Raw genomic sequence first — 16,099 nt, 5'->3', positions numbered from 1 at the left:
CAGTGGGACCCCCCCCCAAACCATGGGACCCCCTCCATCCACCTGTGGGACCCCCAGAGAATCCCCTTTTATGGGACCCCCCCACCCATGGGTGCTTTGGGGACAGATTCTTGGAGTTTGGGTGCTCTGCAGTCCCCAAGGTGTTTTGGGGACAGATTTTGGGGTTTCTGAGGTTCCCAAGGTTTTGTGGGGACAGATGTTGGGGTTTCTGAGGTCCCCAAGCTCCTTTAGGGACAGATTTTGGGGTTTCTGGTTGCTCTGAGGTCCCCAAGGTGATATTGGGACAGATTTTGGCGTTTCTGAGGTCCCCAAGCCGGTTTGGGGACAGATTTTGGGGTTTCTTAGGTCCCCAAGCTGATTTAGGGACAGATTTTGGCGTTTCTGGGTTCTCTGAGGTCCCCAAGACTTTGTGAGGTTCCCAGGGCTCTGTGGGGACAGATTTTGGGGTTTCTGAGGTCCCCAAGCTCCTTTAGGGACAGATTTTGGGGTTTCTGAGGTCCCCAAGCCGGTTTGGGGACAGATTTTGGCATTTCTGAGGTCCCCAAGCTCCTTTAGGGACAGATTTTGGCGTTTCTGAGGTCCCCAGGGCTCTGTGGGGACAGATTTTGGGGTTTCTGAGGTCCCCAAGCTCCTTTAGGGACAGATTTTGGGGTTTCTGATGCCCCCAAGCACCTTTAGGGACAGATTTTGGCGTTTCTGAGGTCCCCAGGGCTCTGTGGGGACAGATTTTGGGGTTTCTGAGGTCCCCAAGCTGCTTTAGGGACAGATTTTAGGGTTTCTGATGCCCCCAAGCACCTTTAGGGACAGATTTTGGCGTTTCTGATGTCTCCAACCTTCTTTGGGGACAGATTTCGGGGTTTCTGAGGTCCCCAGGGCTCTGTGGGGACAGATTTTGGGGTTTCTGATGCCCCCAAGCCCCTTTAGGGACAGATTTTGGCGTTTCTGATGTCCCCAACCTTCTTTGGGGACAGATTTTGGCGTTTCTGAGGTCCCCAGGGCTCTGTGGGGACAGATTTTGAGGTTTCTGGTGCCCCCAAGCTGCTTTAGGGACAGATGTTGGGGTTTCTGAGGTCCCCAAGCTGCTTTAGGGACAGATTTCGGGGTTTCCGGGCGCTGTGCCCCCCCGGCGGCCGGTGCCAGCCCGGTGGTGTCCGCAGGGTGACCATGGTGACGCCGGCGGTGCTGCGGCTGGAGTCGGACGAGCAGGTGGTGCTGGAGGCGCCGGGGCTGAGCGCGGCCGCCGAGGCCTCGCTGCTGGTGCAGGACTTCCCGCAGAAGCGCCAGGTCCTGTTCCAGAGCCGCGTGGCGCTGAGCCCGGCCCAGGGCATGATGGCCACGGCCACCATCAAGGTAGGCTGGCAGCACCCTCCCCTGGGCGCTGTCACCGTCCCCTGGGCACTGTCACTGTCCTCTATCACTGTCACCACCCCTGGTCACCTTCCCCTGGGCACTGGCACCGTCCCCATGTCACTGTCACTGTCCTCTGTCACTGTCACCCCCTCTGGTCACCGTCCCCTGGTCACTGTCACCCTGCTCTGGTCACTGTCACCCCCCTCTGGTCACTGTCACCACCCCGCTCTGGTCACTGTCACCACCCCTCTCGTCACTGTCACCACCCTCTAGTCACTGTCACCCCCCTCTGGTCACTGTCACCACCCCGCTCTGGTCACTGTCACCACCCCTCTCGTCACTGTCACCACCCTCTAGTCACTGTCACCCCCCTCTGGTCACTGTCACCACCCCGCTCTGGTCACTGTCACCACCCCTCTCGTCACTGTCACCACCCTCTAGTCACTGTCACCCCCCTCTGGTCACTGTCACCACCCCGCTCTGGTCACTGTCACCACCCCACTCGTCACTGTCACCACCCTCTAGTCACTGTCACCCTCCTCTGGTCACTGTCACCTCCCCCTGGTCACTGTCACCACCCTGCTCTGGTCACTGTCACACCCCCGGTCACTGTCACCATCCCCTAGGCACTGTCACCCCACTCTGGGCACTGTCACCCTGCTCTGGTCACTGTCACCACCCTCCTCTGGTCACTGTCACCATCCCCTGGGCACTGTCACCTCCCCCTGGTCACTGTCATCACCCTTCACTGTCCCCTGTCCCCATGCATGTCCCCACTGTCCCCTGTCCCTGTGGATGTCCCCACTGTCCCTGTCCCCCAGGTGCCGGCCAAGGCGCTGCCGCAGGCGCAGGGGAAGCAGTTTGTGACGGTGACAGCGCGGGTGGCCGCGGTGACACTGGAGAAGGTGCTGCTGGTGTCCCCGCAGAGCGGCCACATCTTCGTGCAGACCGACAAGCCCATCTACACCCCGGGGAGCACCGGTGAGCACGCGGGGACACGGGGACACCTGGGGACAGCCGGGGACAAGCGGGGACACTGCGGGGACAGCTGGGAACACCACAGGGACAGCTGGGGACAACCGGGGACACCGTGGGGACACCGTGGGGACACCGCGGGGACACCTGGGGACAGCCGGGGACAAGCGGGGACACTGCGGGGACAGCTGGGAACACCACAGGGACAGCTGGGGACAACCGGGGACACCGTGGGGACAGCTGGGGACAACCGGGTACACTGTGGAGACACTGCAGGGACACCTCAGGGACACTGCAGGGACAGCTGGGGACAACCGGGGACACCGTGGGGACACCGCAGGGACACCTCAGGGACACCTGGGGACACCACAGGGACACTTCAGGGACACCTGGGGACAACCGGGGATACTGCGGGGACACCACAGGGACAGCTGGGGACACCACAGGGACACCGCAGGGACAGCTGGGGACATCCAGGGACACCGCGGGGACACCGCAGGGACAGCTGGGGACACTGCGGGGACACTGCAGGGACAGCTGGGGACAACTGGGGACACCATGGGGACTCCATGGGGAGGGCGACACTGTGGGGATATTGACACTGCAGGGACAGCTAGGGACACCACAGGGACACCACAGGGACAGCTGGGGACATCCAGGGACACCACGGGGACACTTCAGGGACAGCTGGGGACACCACAGGGACATTGCAGGGACACTGCAGGGACAGCTGGGGACAACTGGGGGCACCACAGGGACATGGCGAGGACACCACAGGGACAGCTGGGGACATCCAGGGACACCACGGGGACACTTCAGGGACAGCTGGGGACACCACAGGGACATTGCAGGGACACTGCAGGGACAGCTGGGGACAGCTGGGGACAGCACGGGGGTGGCAACACTGTGGGGACACCGAGGGGATGGGGACACTGTGGGGACATCACCGGTGTGGGGACACCTCAGAGGGGATGGGGACACTGCCAGGGCCACTGATGGATGAGTGGGGACACTGCAGGGACAGCTGGGGACAGCTGGGGACAGCACGGGGGTGGCAACACTGTGGGGACACCGAGGGGATGGGGACACTGTGGGGACATCACAGGCATGGGGACACCTCGGGGTGCTGGGACACCTTGAGGGTTGGGGACACCGTGGGGGGTTGGGGACACCTCAGGGTGCTGGTGGCACCTCCCTGTGACACCTCAGAGGGCTGGGGACACCTCGGCGTGCTGTGTCACCCTTCTGTGACACCTCAGGGCGATTGGAGTGCCAGTGTCACCCATTTGGGGACCTCCCCGTGATGTCCCCAGTGGGACGCAGTGTCCCTGCCCTGTCCCTGCTCACATTGTCCCCTTTGTCCCCTCACATTGTCCCCTGTGTCCCCTCCCAATGCTGGCTGTCCCCACGTGTCCCCTCTCACCTTGTCCCCTGTGTCCCCACCTTTTCCTTGTCCCCTCTCAATCCCCAGTGCCCCCATGCCTGTGATCACCTTGTCCCTTGTCCCCTCACATTGTCCCCTGTGTCCCCTCTCAGTGCTGGCTGTCCCCACGTGTCCCCTCACCTTGTCCCCTGTGTCACCTCTCACCTTGTCCTTTGTCCCCTCACCTTGTCCCCTGTGTACCTACCCTGTCCTTGTCCCCCCTCACCTTGTCCTCTATGTCCCCTCACCTTGTCCTTTGTCCCCTCACCTTGTCCCCTGTGTCACCCCTCACCTTGTCCTTTGTCCCCTCACCTTGTCCCGTGTCCCCTCTCACTTGTCCCATGTCACCTCTCATCTTGTCCCGTGTCTCCTCACCTTGTCCCCTGTGTCCCCTCACCTTGTCCCGTGTCCCCTCTCACTTGTCCCCTGTGTCCCCTCACCTTGTCCCTCACCTTGTCCCTTGTCCCCTCTCACTTTGTCCCCTGTGTCCCCTCACCTTGTCCCTCACCTTGTCCCATGTCCCATCGCCTTGTCCCTTGTCCCCTCTCACTTTGTCCCCTGTGTCCCCTCACCTTGTCCCTCACGTTGTCTCCTGTGTCCCCTCACCTTGTCCCTCACTTTGTCTCCTGTGTCCCCTCCCCTTGTCCCTCACCTTGTCCCCTGTGTCCCTTCTCACCTTGTCCCCCGTGTCCCCTCACCTTGTCCCTCACGTTGTCTCCTGTGTCCCCTCACCTTGTCCCTCACTTTGTCTCCTGTGTCCCCTCACCTTGTCCCTCACCTTGCCCCCTGTGTCCCCTCTCACCTTGTCCCCTGTGTCCCCTCCCAGTGCTCTGCCGCCTCTTCACCGTGGGCCACCTCATGCAGCCGGTAGCCAAGACGGTCATCGTGGAGGTCAAGGTGAGTGCCCTGGGGTGGCACAGGTGGCACAGGGGTGGCACAGGGTGACACGGGTGACACTGCGCGTGTCCCCTCAGACGCCCGACAACGTCATCATCAAACAAGTCCCGGTGTCGTCCCCGACCAAAAACGGGATCCTGACCATCAACCACAACCTGCCCGAGGTCGTCAGGTGGGTGTCGCCGTCCCCCGCGGTGGCTTGGGGACACCCCCGGCGCTGTCACCTCCCTGTCACCTCCCTGTCACCTCCCCCAGCTTGGGCATGTGGACGATTTCGGCCAAATTCGAGGATTCCCCGGATCAGGATTTCAGCGCCCAATTCGAGGTCAAGGAATACGGTGGGTGAGGGCTGGGGGTGGCCTTGGGGACATCAGGGACTGTCCCCAAGGGGTGGCGGTGTCACCATGTCACCGATGTCACCGGTGTCACCGTTGTCACCCCGCAGTGCTGCCGAGCTTTGAGGTGTCCGTGGATCCCGAGGAGAAGTTCCTGTACATCGACCGCCAGGCGGATTTCCGGGTGTCCATCCTGGCCAGGTGACCCCAAAATGTCCTTTGGGGTCACACCTGCGTGGGGGACGGGGGACAGCTGTGCTCGGCTGCTGTCCCTGGGGGTGGCACGTGGAGGGTGGAGGGGGACACGGGGTGACATGGGGACATTGGTGGTGGCAGGGATGGAATGACAGGGACAGGGGTGGCGGGATGGGGACATGGGGACAATGGGGTGACATTGGTGGTGGCAGGGATGGAATGACAGGGACAGAGGTGGCGGGATGGGGACATGGGGACAATGGGGTGACATTGGTGGTGGCAGGGATGGAATGACAGGGACAGGGGTGGCCGGATGGGGACATGGGGACAATAGGGTGACATTGGTGGTGGCAGGGATGGGATGGCAGGGACAGGGACAGGAAGGGGGCATGCGGGGACAGGGACAGTGGAGGAATCCAGCAGACACAGGGGACTGGTGGGGACAGGGGGGACATGGGGGGACAGACTGGGGACAGCAGTGGTGTGAGTCTGGGGACGTGCAGGGTTGGGGACAGCGATGATGGGGGGGACGTCTGGGGCCACCCGTCTGGGCAGGGGACAGGGAGCCCTGGCCACAGGTGACATGGCCACTGTGGTGTCCCCGCAGGCAGTGACATGGAGGGTGGCAGGGGGACATAGAGGGGACAGGGACAGTGAGTGTGGGAGACCCCAGGTGACACGGCCACCGTGGTGTCCCCACAGGCAGTGACATGACGGGTGGCAGGGGGACAGTGAGGATGGAGGGACACCTGGGGTGGCGACAGGGACCCAGGTGACACGGCCACCGCGGTGTCCCCGCAGGCAGTGACATGGTGGAGGCCCAGCGCGGTGGCATCCCGATCGTGACGTCGCCCTACAGCATCCACTTCACCCACACCCCCAAGTACTTCAAGCCGGGGATGCCCTTTGACCTCACGGTTGGTGACATCTTGGGGACAGCGGTGTCCCAGGGGGGTGGCACAGGACCCACGGGGTGGCCTGGGATGAGGACAGGGCACAGCTGGGGCTGGGGGTGGAGGAGAAGTTGGTCTCTGGGTGATGTCCCTGTGTCACCTGAGAGGGGCTGGGGACCGTGGGCTGTCCCTGTGTCACTGGGGTGGCGCTTCCTGGTGCCAGTGTCCCTTCCCAGTGCCACCACCCCTTCCTGGTGCCACCACCCCTTCCCAGTGTCCCTTCCCAGTGCCACCAACCCTTCCCAGTGCCACCACCCCTTCCTGGTGCCACCACCCCTTCCCAGTGTCCCCTCCCAGTTCCACCAACCCTTCCCAGTGTCCCCTCCCAGTGCCACCACCCCTTCCTGGTGCCACCACCCCTTCCCAGTGTCCCCTCTCAGTGCCACCAACCCTTCCCAGTGTCACCACCCCTTCCTGGTGCCACCACCCTTCCTGGTGCCACCCCCCCTTCCCAGTGTCATCATCCCTTCCCAGGGCCACCACCAATTCCCAGTGTCCTTTCCCAGTATCACCACCCCTTCCCAGGGCCACCACCCCTTCCCAGTGTCACCACCCCTTCCTGGTGCCACCACCCCTTCCCTGTGTCCCTTCCCGGTGCCACCACCCCTTCTCAATGTCCCTTCCCAGTGCCACCACCCCTTCCCAGTATCATTGTCCCTTCCCAGTGCTATGACCCTTTCCCAGTGCCACCACCCCTTCCCAGTGCCACCACCCCTTCCCAGTATCATTGTCCCTTCCCAGTGTCACCACCCCTTCCTGGTGCAACCACCCCTTCCCACGTAATGTCCCCACATCCCCCGGTGTCCCCTCCAGGTTTATGTCACCAACCCCGACCAGTCCCCGGCGCCACGTGTCACCGTCCAGGCCGATGGCTTCCAGGGCCAGGTGGCCACACAGCGCGATGGCACGGCCAGGCTGGTCCTCAACATGCCAGCCAACAAGGACAGCGTCCCCATCACCGTGAGTGTCACCAGGTGTCACCTCCAATGGGGTGGCCCAGGGGGTTGAGGTGGCTGAGATGGCCGGAGTGACCCCTGGGATGTCCAAGGGTCAGGACAGCAGGACTGGGGACCAGGATGGGCTGGACATCCATGGTGATCAAGGGTCATTGTGGTCACTCATCATTGGCCAAAAAACGAGGTCACACCGTGGTTGAGGTGACTGTGGTGGTCAAGGTGTCCAGAGTGACCAAGGACTGGGGGGTTGAGGTGGCTGAGATGGCCGGAGTGACCCGTGGTTGTGATGACCAAGGGTCAGGACTGCAGGACAGGGGGGCCAGGATGGGCTGGACATCCATGATGGTCAAGGGTTATCGTGGTCACTCATCATTGGCCAAAAGCCAGGATGGCCAAGGTCACCCCATGGTTGAGGTGACTGTGGTGGTCAAGATGTCCAGAGTGACCAAGGGCCGGGGGGTTGAGGTGGCTGAGATGTCCAGAGTGACCAAGGAACGGGGCTATCCTGGTCACCATTGGCCAAGGACAAGGACAACCTAGGTCAGGCTGACCATGGTGGTCAACTCAATTGGGTTGACCAAGACATGAGAGTGACCAAGGACCAGGTGTCAAAGAGGCCAGTGGAGGTGTCCACAGTGGTCAGTTGTCCATGGTGGCATGTGGCCAGGGTGACCAGTGACCAGGAACTGGGATGGTCAAAGCCAGGGAGACAAAAGTGGCCAAGACATTGAGGGTGGCCAAGGGACAAGGTCAGAGGGACCATGGTGGTTGAGTGGACAAGACATCCAAGGCAGCAGATGGTCATTTTGACCATGGAGATGGTCACCAAGAACCAGGGCACCAGGGAGACCATGACAGACAAGACCTCCATGGTGGCCAAGACTTCCATAGTGGCCAAGGCCTCCATGATGACCAACACACCTCTGTGGTGGCCAAGACCTCCATGATGGCCAAGGCCTCCATGATGACCAACACACCTCCACAATGGCCAAAACCTCTATGGTGGCCAAGACCTCCATGGTGGCCAAGACCTCTATGGTAGCCAAGGCATCCATAGTGGCCAAAATCTCCATGATAACCAACACACCTCCACAATGGCCAAGACCTCTATGGTGGCCAAGAGCTCCATGATGGCCAAAACCTCCATGGTGGTCAAGACCTCTGTGGTCGCCAAGACCTCTGTGGAACCTCTATAGTGGCCAAGACCTTTGCGATGGCCAAGACCTCTATGGTGGCCAAGACCTCCGTGATAGCCAAGCCCTCCATGATGGCCAAGACCTCTATGGAACCTCTACGGTGGCCAAGCGCTCCACGCTGACCCCACCCAGGCCCACGTCCCTCCCCACTGACCGAGTGTCACCGTGTCACCTGTCCCAGGTGCGGACGGCCCAGGCAGGGCTGCCACCAGAGCGCCAGGCCTCGCGGCAGATGACGGCCCAGGCCTATCGCAGCCAGGCCGGCTCGGGCAACTTCCTGCACCTGGCGGTGGCCGCCACCGAGCTGCAGCCCGGGGACAACCTGGCCGTGAACTTCCACCTCAAGACCAGCAACAACGACGTCCGCAACTCCGTCCCGTTCTTCACCTACCTGGTGGGTACCCGTGGTTGACCCGTGGTCCTCCAGCTTGACCACCTGTACATCCAGGAGGCCACCAAGCTTGGGTTTCTGGCAGATCATGACCAAGGGACGCATCCTCCGAGCCGGCCGGCAGCGGCACGAGGCCGGCCAGAGCTTGGTGACCATGACCCTGCCGGTGACGCCGGAGCTCATCCCGTCCTTCCGCATCGTGGCCTACTACTACGTCCTGCCCGGCGAGATCGTGGCTGACTCCGTCTGGGTGGACGTCAAGGACACCTGCATGGGCACTGTGAGTGTCCCCCGGTGTTCCCAGGGGGGTCAAAGGGATCTTGGAGACATTGGACGTGCCTTGGTGGTGGCTGGAGTGGTCTTTGAGGCGGCCTTTGAGGGGTCTAGGAGGCCTTGGAGGTGTTTGGGGCACCTTTGAGGGACCTTGGAGGTCCTTGAGGGGCTTGGGTGGCTTTGAGGGACCTGGGAGGTCCTTGAGGGGTTTAGGTGGCATTGAGTGGGCTTTTGAGGGGCTTGGGGCACCCTTGAGGGGTTTGGGAGGTCCATGAGGGGCTTGGGGGGCCCTTGAGGGACCTTGGGGCTTTTGAGAGGCTTGGGGCACCCTTGAGGGGTTTGGCAGGTCCATGAGGGACCTGGAGGACGTTTGGATGAGCCTGGGGGGCCCTTGAGGGACTTGGGGGGCACCTGAAGGGCTTGGGAGGGACATTGAAGGACCTGAAGGTCCTTGAGGGATCTGGGGAACCTTTAGAGGGGTTTGGGGGACCTTGAGATCCTTGGGGACCTTTGGAAGGGCTTGAGGGGACATTGAGGGACCTGAGTGGCCCCTGGTGGGGATTTGGTGTCACTTGTGTGGTTTTGGACACTCCATGAGGAGCTTGGACATCTCCTGGGTGACCCAGGTGGCTCTGGTGGCCCTGGTGACCCAGTGATGGCCCAGACATGAAGCCCATGTCCACCAACTGCCCCTGGAGGTCCAAATTTGGTGTCTCCCTTGGTGGGGGGGGGGACAAACATGGCTTTTGGGGACATCCTGGTGACGTCACCTCCTGTGTCTGTGGCAGCTGGTGGTGAAGGGGGCGACGGAAGGTGACAACCGTGTGCACGAGCCGGGGACACCCATGAGGCTGCGCATCGAGGGCGACCACAAGGCCCACGTGGGGCTGGTGGCCGTGGACAAGGGGGTCTTTGTCCTCAGGAAGAACAAACTCACCCAGACCAGGGTGGGTGGCCCTGTCCTCGATGTCCCCAAAGGATGGTCATGGCCATCTCCAGCATCCTTGGGTGGTGGCCATCACAGTTGTCCCTGTCCCCATCATCCCCTGGTGGTGGCCATCAAGGCTGTCCCTGTCCCTGCTGTCCCCTGGTGGTGACCATCATGCTTGTCCCTGCTGTCCCCTGGTGATGGCCATCACAACTGTCCCCATCATCCCTGGGTGGTGACAGTGGCCGTCACAGCTGTCCTGGTGTTCCTGGGTGGTGACAGTGGCCATCACAGCTGTCCCCATCATCCCTGGGTGGTGGCAGTGGCTGTCATGGCTGTCCCTGTCCCCATTGTCCTTGGAAGGTGGCAGTGGCTTTCACAGCTGTCCCCATCATCCATGGATGGTGGCGGTGGCTGTCACAGCTGTCCCCATCGTCCCCGGGTGGTGGCAGTGGCCGTCACAGCGGTCCCCATTGTCCATGGATGGTGGTGGTGGCCATCACAGCTGTCCCCATTGTCCATGGATGGTGGCAGTGGCCATCACAGCTGTCCCCATCATCCCCGGGTGGTGGCGGTGGCCATCACAGCTGTCCCCACCATCCCCGGGTGGTGGCGGTGGCCATCACAGCTGTCCCCATCATCCATGGATGGTGGCAGTGGCCGTCATGGCTGTCCTGCTGTCCCTGGGTGGTGGCAGTGGCCATCACAGCTGTCCCCATTGTCCCTGGATGGTGGCAGTGGCTTTCACAGCTGTCCCCATCGTCCATGGATGGTGGCAGTGGCTGTCACAGCTGTCCCCATCGTCCATGGACGGTGGCAGTGGCCATCACAGCTGTCCCCATCGTCCATGGATGGTGGCAGTGGCTGTCACAGCTGTCCCCATCGTCCATGGACGGTGGCAGTGGCCATCACAGCTGTCCCCTGTGGGCGCAGGTTTGGGACACGGTGGAGAAAAGTGACATCGGCTGCACGCCGGGCAGCGGCAGGGACAACATCGGGGTCTTCGCGGACGCTGGCCTGAGCCTGACCACCAGCGTCAAGGTCACCACGCCCCAGCGGTCAGGTGGGACAGCTGGGGTGGCACCTCGGGGACAGGGGGTGGCACCTCAGGGAGGTGGCATCTCACAGAGGTGGCACCTTGGGGTGGCACCACAGGAGATGGTGGAGGAGGTGGCACCTCGGGGTTGGGGGAGGTGACATCTCGGGGATGGTGGAGGTGACATTTCAAGCATGTGGCACCTCAGGGATGGGGGAGGTGACACCTTGGGGATGGGAGAGGTGACATCTCAGAGATGGTGGACGTGGCACTTGAAGCTTGTGGCACCTCAGGGACCAAGGATGTGACACTTCAAGAATGGGAGCGGTGACATTTAGGGAGATGGGGATGGTGACACCTCAGGGGTGTGACACCTCAGGGATGGGGAGGTGACACCTCAGGGGTGTGACATTTCAGGGATGGGGAGGTGACACCTCAGGGGTGGGACATTTCAGGGTTGGGGGAGGTGACACCTCAGGGGTGTGACATTTCAGGGTTGGGGGAGGTGACACCTCAGGGATGGGGGAGGTGACCCTGAACTTTGACATGTGACACGTGGGACACTTCGGGGTCCTGACCAATGTCCCCTCTGTCCCCAGAGGTCCAGTGTCCCCAGCCTGCCAAACGCAAGCGCCGCTCGCTGGCACTCGCCGAGTACAAGGGCACCAAGGGTAGGTGGCACTGGGATGTCCCTTGTCCCCAGGGGTCACCAGGGTGTCCCTTGTCCCCTGGGGTCACCAGGGTGTCCCTTGTCCTCGAGGTTACCTGGGTGTCCCTTGTCCTCGAGGTCACCTGGGTGTTCCTTGTCCCTGAGGCTGCTAAATTGTCCCAGGACCCTGAGGGACACCAGTGTCACATGTCCTGCAGCATCTGCTGTCCCAAAGGCCACCAGAGTGTCCCACACCTCCAAGGTCCCCATGTCCCAAAAAGCCACCAGAGTTTCCCACATCCCAGAGGGCCACCAGAGTGTCCCACACCCCCAAAAGTCCCATTCCTAAAAGCCACCAGAATGTCCCACATCCCTGAGGTCCCCATTACCAAGAGCCACCAGGATGTCCCACACCACCAATGTCCCCCCATTCCTGAGAGCCACCAGGATGTCCCACACCCTTGAGGTCCCCATGTCCCAAAGAGCCACCAGGATGTCCCACAGCCCCAATGTCCCCATTCCTGAGAGCCACCAGAGTGTCCCACACCCCCGAGGTCCCCATGTCCCAAAGAGCCACCAGGATGTCCCACAACCCCGAGGTCCCCATTACCAAGAGCCACCAGGATGTCCCACACCACCAATGTCCCCCCATTCCTGAGAGCCACCAGAATGTCCCACACCCCCAATGTCCCCATTCCCGAGGGCCACCAGGATGTCCCACACCCCTGAGGTCCCCATGTCCCAGAGAGCCACCAGAATGTCCCACACCCCCAATGTCCCCATTACCAAGAGCCACCAGAATGTCCCATACCACCAATGTCCCCATTACCAAGTGCCACCAGAATGTCCCACACCCCCGAGGTCCCCATGTCCCAAAGAGCCACCAGGGCTTGTCCCAGCCCTGTCCTGGTGTCCACCAGCGGCCGAGTACTCGGACAAGCTGGAGAGGAAGTGCTGCGAGGACGGGATGAAGGACAACCCGATGGGACACAGCTGCGAGCAGAGGACCGAGTACATCCAGGAGGGCGAGTCCTGCGTCCGCGCCTTCCTCGACTGCTGCAGATACATCAAGGCCAAGCGGGACCAGCAGAACCTCTCACCCAGCACCGGGCTGGCCAGAAGCAAGTGTTGAGTCATGGAGGGTGGGAGAAGGTCGGGGGAGGTTGGAGGAACCTCGGGTGGAGCTTTGGTGGAGTGTCTTAGGTGGGGTTTGGGTGTTCCTTGGTGGAACTCAGGTGAAGGTGAGCTTGAGCAAAGTTTGGGTGAAGGTTGGATGTTCCTTGGGTGTTCCTTGGTGAAGTTCAGGCAAACTTTGGGTGTTCCTTGGGCATTCCTTGGGCGTTCCTTGAGTATTCCTTGGACTTTCCCTGGTGGAAGGTCAGGTGAACCTCAGGCATTCCTTGGGTGCTTCTCAGGTGGAGCTTGGGTGAAGGTTGGGAGGGTCTTGGGTGGGTTTTGGGTGTTCCTTGGTGGACCTCAGGTGAGGGTGAGCTTGAGCAAAGTTTGGGTGAAGGTTGGATGTTCCTTGGGTGTTCCTTGGTGTAGATCAGGTGAACCTTGGGTATTCTTTGGGTGTTCTTTGGGTGTTCCTTGGGAGTTCCTTGGATGTTCCTTGGACTTTCCTTGGAGGAAGGTCAGGTGTTCCTTGGGTATTCCTTGGGGGAAGGTCAGGTGAACCCTGGGTGTTCCTTGGGTGTTCCTTGAATGTTCTTTGGGTGTTCCTTGAATGTTCTTTGGGTGTTCCTTGGGTATTCCTTGGACTAAGGTCAGGTGAACCTTGGGTATTTCTTGGGTATTCCTTGAGTGTTCCTTGGACTTTCCTTGGTGGAAGGTCACGTGAACCTCAGGTATTCCTTGGGTTCTCCTCAGGTGGAGCTTGGGTGAAGGTTGGGAGGGTCTTGGGTGGGTTTGGGGCATTCCTTGCGTGAAGCTCAAGTGGCCCTTGGGCATTCCTTACGCAATCCTTGGACAACTCATCGGGCAACACTTGGGTGGCAGTTGGGTGACCTTGGGCAAGACAAGGGGTGGCACTGGGGTGACACTGGGTGGCACTGGGGTGACACTGGGTGGCGCTGGGGTGACACTGGGTGGTGTTGGGGTGACACTGGGTGGCGCTGGTGTGATACCGGCTCCGCTCAGGGGTCTCAGCCCTGAGGCCACGTTCGAGAGGGCCAATGCCACCACCCCCAGGCCATGAGGACGACGATCCGTTCTTGGAGGACTCGGACATCGTCTCACGGAGCCTCTTCCCCGAGAGTTGGCTGTGGCAGGTGGAGCAGCTGACGGAGCCACCCAACGAGCTGGGGTGAGCCTGGACCTCCTGTCCCACCACCCACCCACCCCATGGCCCAGCCTGGGCATGGTCACCCTGTCCCCATCCAGCTTGGACATCTCTGGAGATCAGTTATGGTCACCCCAAATCCAGACAGAGGTCACTGCTAATCTCCTGGTCCACTCAGGAGTTCTTGGTCCACTCAGGGGTCATCTCCAAGCTCCTGGTCCTGCTTGGGGGTGTCTGTGGGGACATCTTTGGGGACAAAGAAAGTCCCACTGTGGGTTTGGGATATCTTTGGGGACCAGGGAAGTCCCATGGTGACATTCCCTGAGCCTGGCCTGGGGTGGGCCATGACCCCCTTGGTCACTCCTGTCCTCTCCAGGGTCTCGGCCAAGACGCTGCCCGTGTACCTGAAGGACTCCATCACCACCTGGGAGGTCCTGGCGGTCAGCCTCTCCCCCTCCAAAGGTACGGGGTCATGGAGGACAAGGGGGTTCCTGGGGTCAACAGAATGTCCCCAAACCTTGTGGGGGGTCCCTGAGACCTGAAGGGTCTCCTAAAGCCTGGAGGGGTTCACTGGGATTTGAGGGATCTCCAAAATCTGAGGGGGAGATGCCCCAAAGCTTGGTGGCCATCCTTGAGATTTGAGGGATCTCCGTGGAACTTGAGGGATCTTCTAAACTTTGGGATTCAAGGGGTCTTCTAAACCTTGGGAGGACTCTGTGGGTCTTGATGGATCTCCTAAACCTTGTGAGGACTCTGTGGGTCTTGATGGATCTCCTAAACCTTGGGAGGACTCTGTGGGTCTTGATGGATCTCCTAAACTTTGGGAAGAACATGGGTTTTGATGGATCTCCTAAACCTTGTGAGGACTCCCTGGACTTCCAGGGACCTCTGAAGACCTCGGGGTTCCTTGGTGACATGAGGTGTCCCCCAACCCAACCCCCTGCGTGTCCCCCACCCCAGGGCTGTGCGTGGCCGACCCCTACGAGATCACGGTGATGAAGGAGTTCTTCATCGACCTCCGCCTGCCCTACTCGGTGGTGAGGAACGAGCAGGTGGAGATCCGCGCCATCCTCTACAACTACTGGTTGCACGACATCACGGTCAGTTTGGGGACATTTTTTGGGGATGCCAAATGTCACCCTCTCTCCGGACCTCAGGTGTGACCTCCCTGTCACTGTCCAGGTGCGCGTGGAGCTGGTCTACAACCCCGACCTGTGCAGCCCCTCCACGGCCAAGCGGCGCTTCCAGCAGGTCCTGAGGATGAAGGCCGAGTCCTCGCGCACCGTGTCCTTCGTCATCGTCCCCCTCAAGCTCGGCCTGCTGGACATCGAGGTCAAGGCGGCCGTCCGCAACCAGTACGTGGGCGACGGGGTCAAGAAGAAGCTCCGAGTTGTGGTGAGTGGCCACTGGTGGCCGTGGTGGTGGTGAGATGTCCCCAGCGTGGTGGCATCCGTGTGTTGTTCTTTGGTGGTTGGGTGGCCACCGCGGGTGGCCCAGGGCCACCACAGCAGAGGGTGGTGGTGGGTGGTGGCACGGCCAGTGACACGTGCTGGCCACAAGGGGGCAGTGTGTGGCCAGGTTGGTTTGGTAGCGTTATTGATTTGGTATTTTTAATCAATACTTTCATTGATGATCTTGATGGGGTCACCAAGGTCAGGATGACCATGGGACTTGATGCCCTTATTGATTTGATATTTTTAATCAATACTTTCATTGATGATCTTGATGGGGTCACCAAGGTCAGGATGACCATGGGACTTGATGCCCTTATTGATTTGATATTTTTAATCAATACTTTCATTGATGATCTTGATGGGGTCACCAAGGTCAGGATGACCATGGGACTTGATGCCCTTATTGATTTGACAGTTTTAATCAATACTTTCATTGATGATCTTGATGGGATCAGGCTAACCATGTGATCTGATACCCATATTGATTTGATATTTTTAATCAATATCTTCATTGATGACTGGATGGGATCAGGCTGACTATGGGACTTGATACCCTTATTGATTTGGTATTTTTAATCAATATCTGCATTGATGATCTGGATGGGGTCACCAAGGTCAGGCTGACCATGGGACTTGATATTCTTATTGATTTGATATTTTTAATCATTATCTTCATTGATTATCAGGAGAGATCAGGCTGATCATGGGACTCGATGCCCTTATTGATTTGGTATTTTCAATCAATATCCTCACTGATGATCTGGATGGGGTCACCAAGGCCAGGCTGGTGGCCACACAATGAAGTTG

General features: G+C 60.3%; 1 protein-coding gene across 1 annotated transcript in view; it reads left to right on the top strand.

The window, feature by feature from the left end:
* Nucleotides 1-16,099, top strand: part of C3 (complement C3) — a gene marked incomplete at its 3' end in the record, with an annotated part of 35,386 nt that overhangs the window by 2,709 nt on the left and 16,578 nt on the right. The window contains exons 4-21 of the mRNA XM_041480468.1: nucleotides 1,158-1,350; nucleotides 2,172-2,331; nucleotides 4,575-4,645; nucleotides 4,723-4,817; nucleotides 4,901-4,983; nucleotides 5,091-5,181; nucleotides 5,975-6,092; nucleotides 6,942-7,088; nucleotides 8,462-8,674; nucleotides 8,757-8,951; nucleotides 9,733-9,891; nucleotides 10,806-10,935; nucleotides 11,508-11,579; nucleotides 12,478-12,678; nucleotides 13,748-13,862; nucleotides 14,215-14,300; nucleotides 14,799-14,938; nucleotides 15,021-15,233. Coding sequence (XP_041336402.1) covers nucleotides 1,158-1,350; nucleotides 2,172-2,331; nucleotides 4,575-4,645; nucleotides 4,723-4,817; nucleotides 4,901-4,983; nucleotides 5,091-5,181; nucleotides 5,975-6,092; nucleotides 6,942-7,088; nucleotides 8,462-8,674; nucleotides 8,757-8,951; nucleotides 9,733-9,891; nucleotides 10,806-10,935; nucleotides 11,508-11,579; nucleotides 12,478-12,678; nucleotides 13,748-13,862; nucleotides 14,215-14,300; nucleotides 14,799-14,938; nucleotides 15,021-15,233 — 2,482 coding nt within the window. The remainder of the gene's footprint in view (nucleotides 1-1,157; nucleotides 1,351-2,171; nucleotides 2,332-4,574; nucleotides 4,646-4,722; nucleotides 4,818-4,900; nucleotides 4,984-5,090; nucleotides 5,182-5,974; nucleotides 6,093-6,941; nucleotides 7,089-8,461; nucleotides 8,675-8,756; nucleotides 8,952-9,732; nucleotides 9,892-10,805; nucleotides 10,936-11,507; nucleotides 11,580-12,477; nucleotides 12,679-13,747; nucleotides 13,863-14,214; nucleotides 14,301-14,798; nucleotides 14,939-15,020; nucleotides 15,234-16,099) is intronic.

This window comes from Pyrgilauda ruficollis, unplaced genomic scaffold, assembly GCF_017590135.1.
Source record: "Pyrgilauda ruficollis isolate IOZ18807 unplaced genomic scaffold, ASM1759013v1 scaffold519, whole genome shotgun sequence".
Taxonomy (NCBI): Eukaryota; Metazoa; Chordata; class Aves; order Passeriformes; family Passeridae; genus Pyrgilauda; species Pyrgilauda ruficollis.
This window is presented reverse-complemented; position numbering and strand designations above follow the sequence as displayed.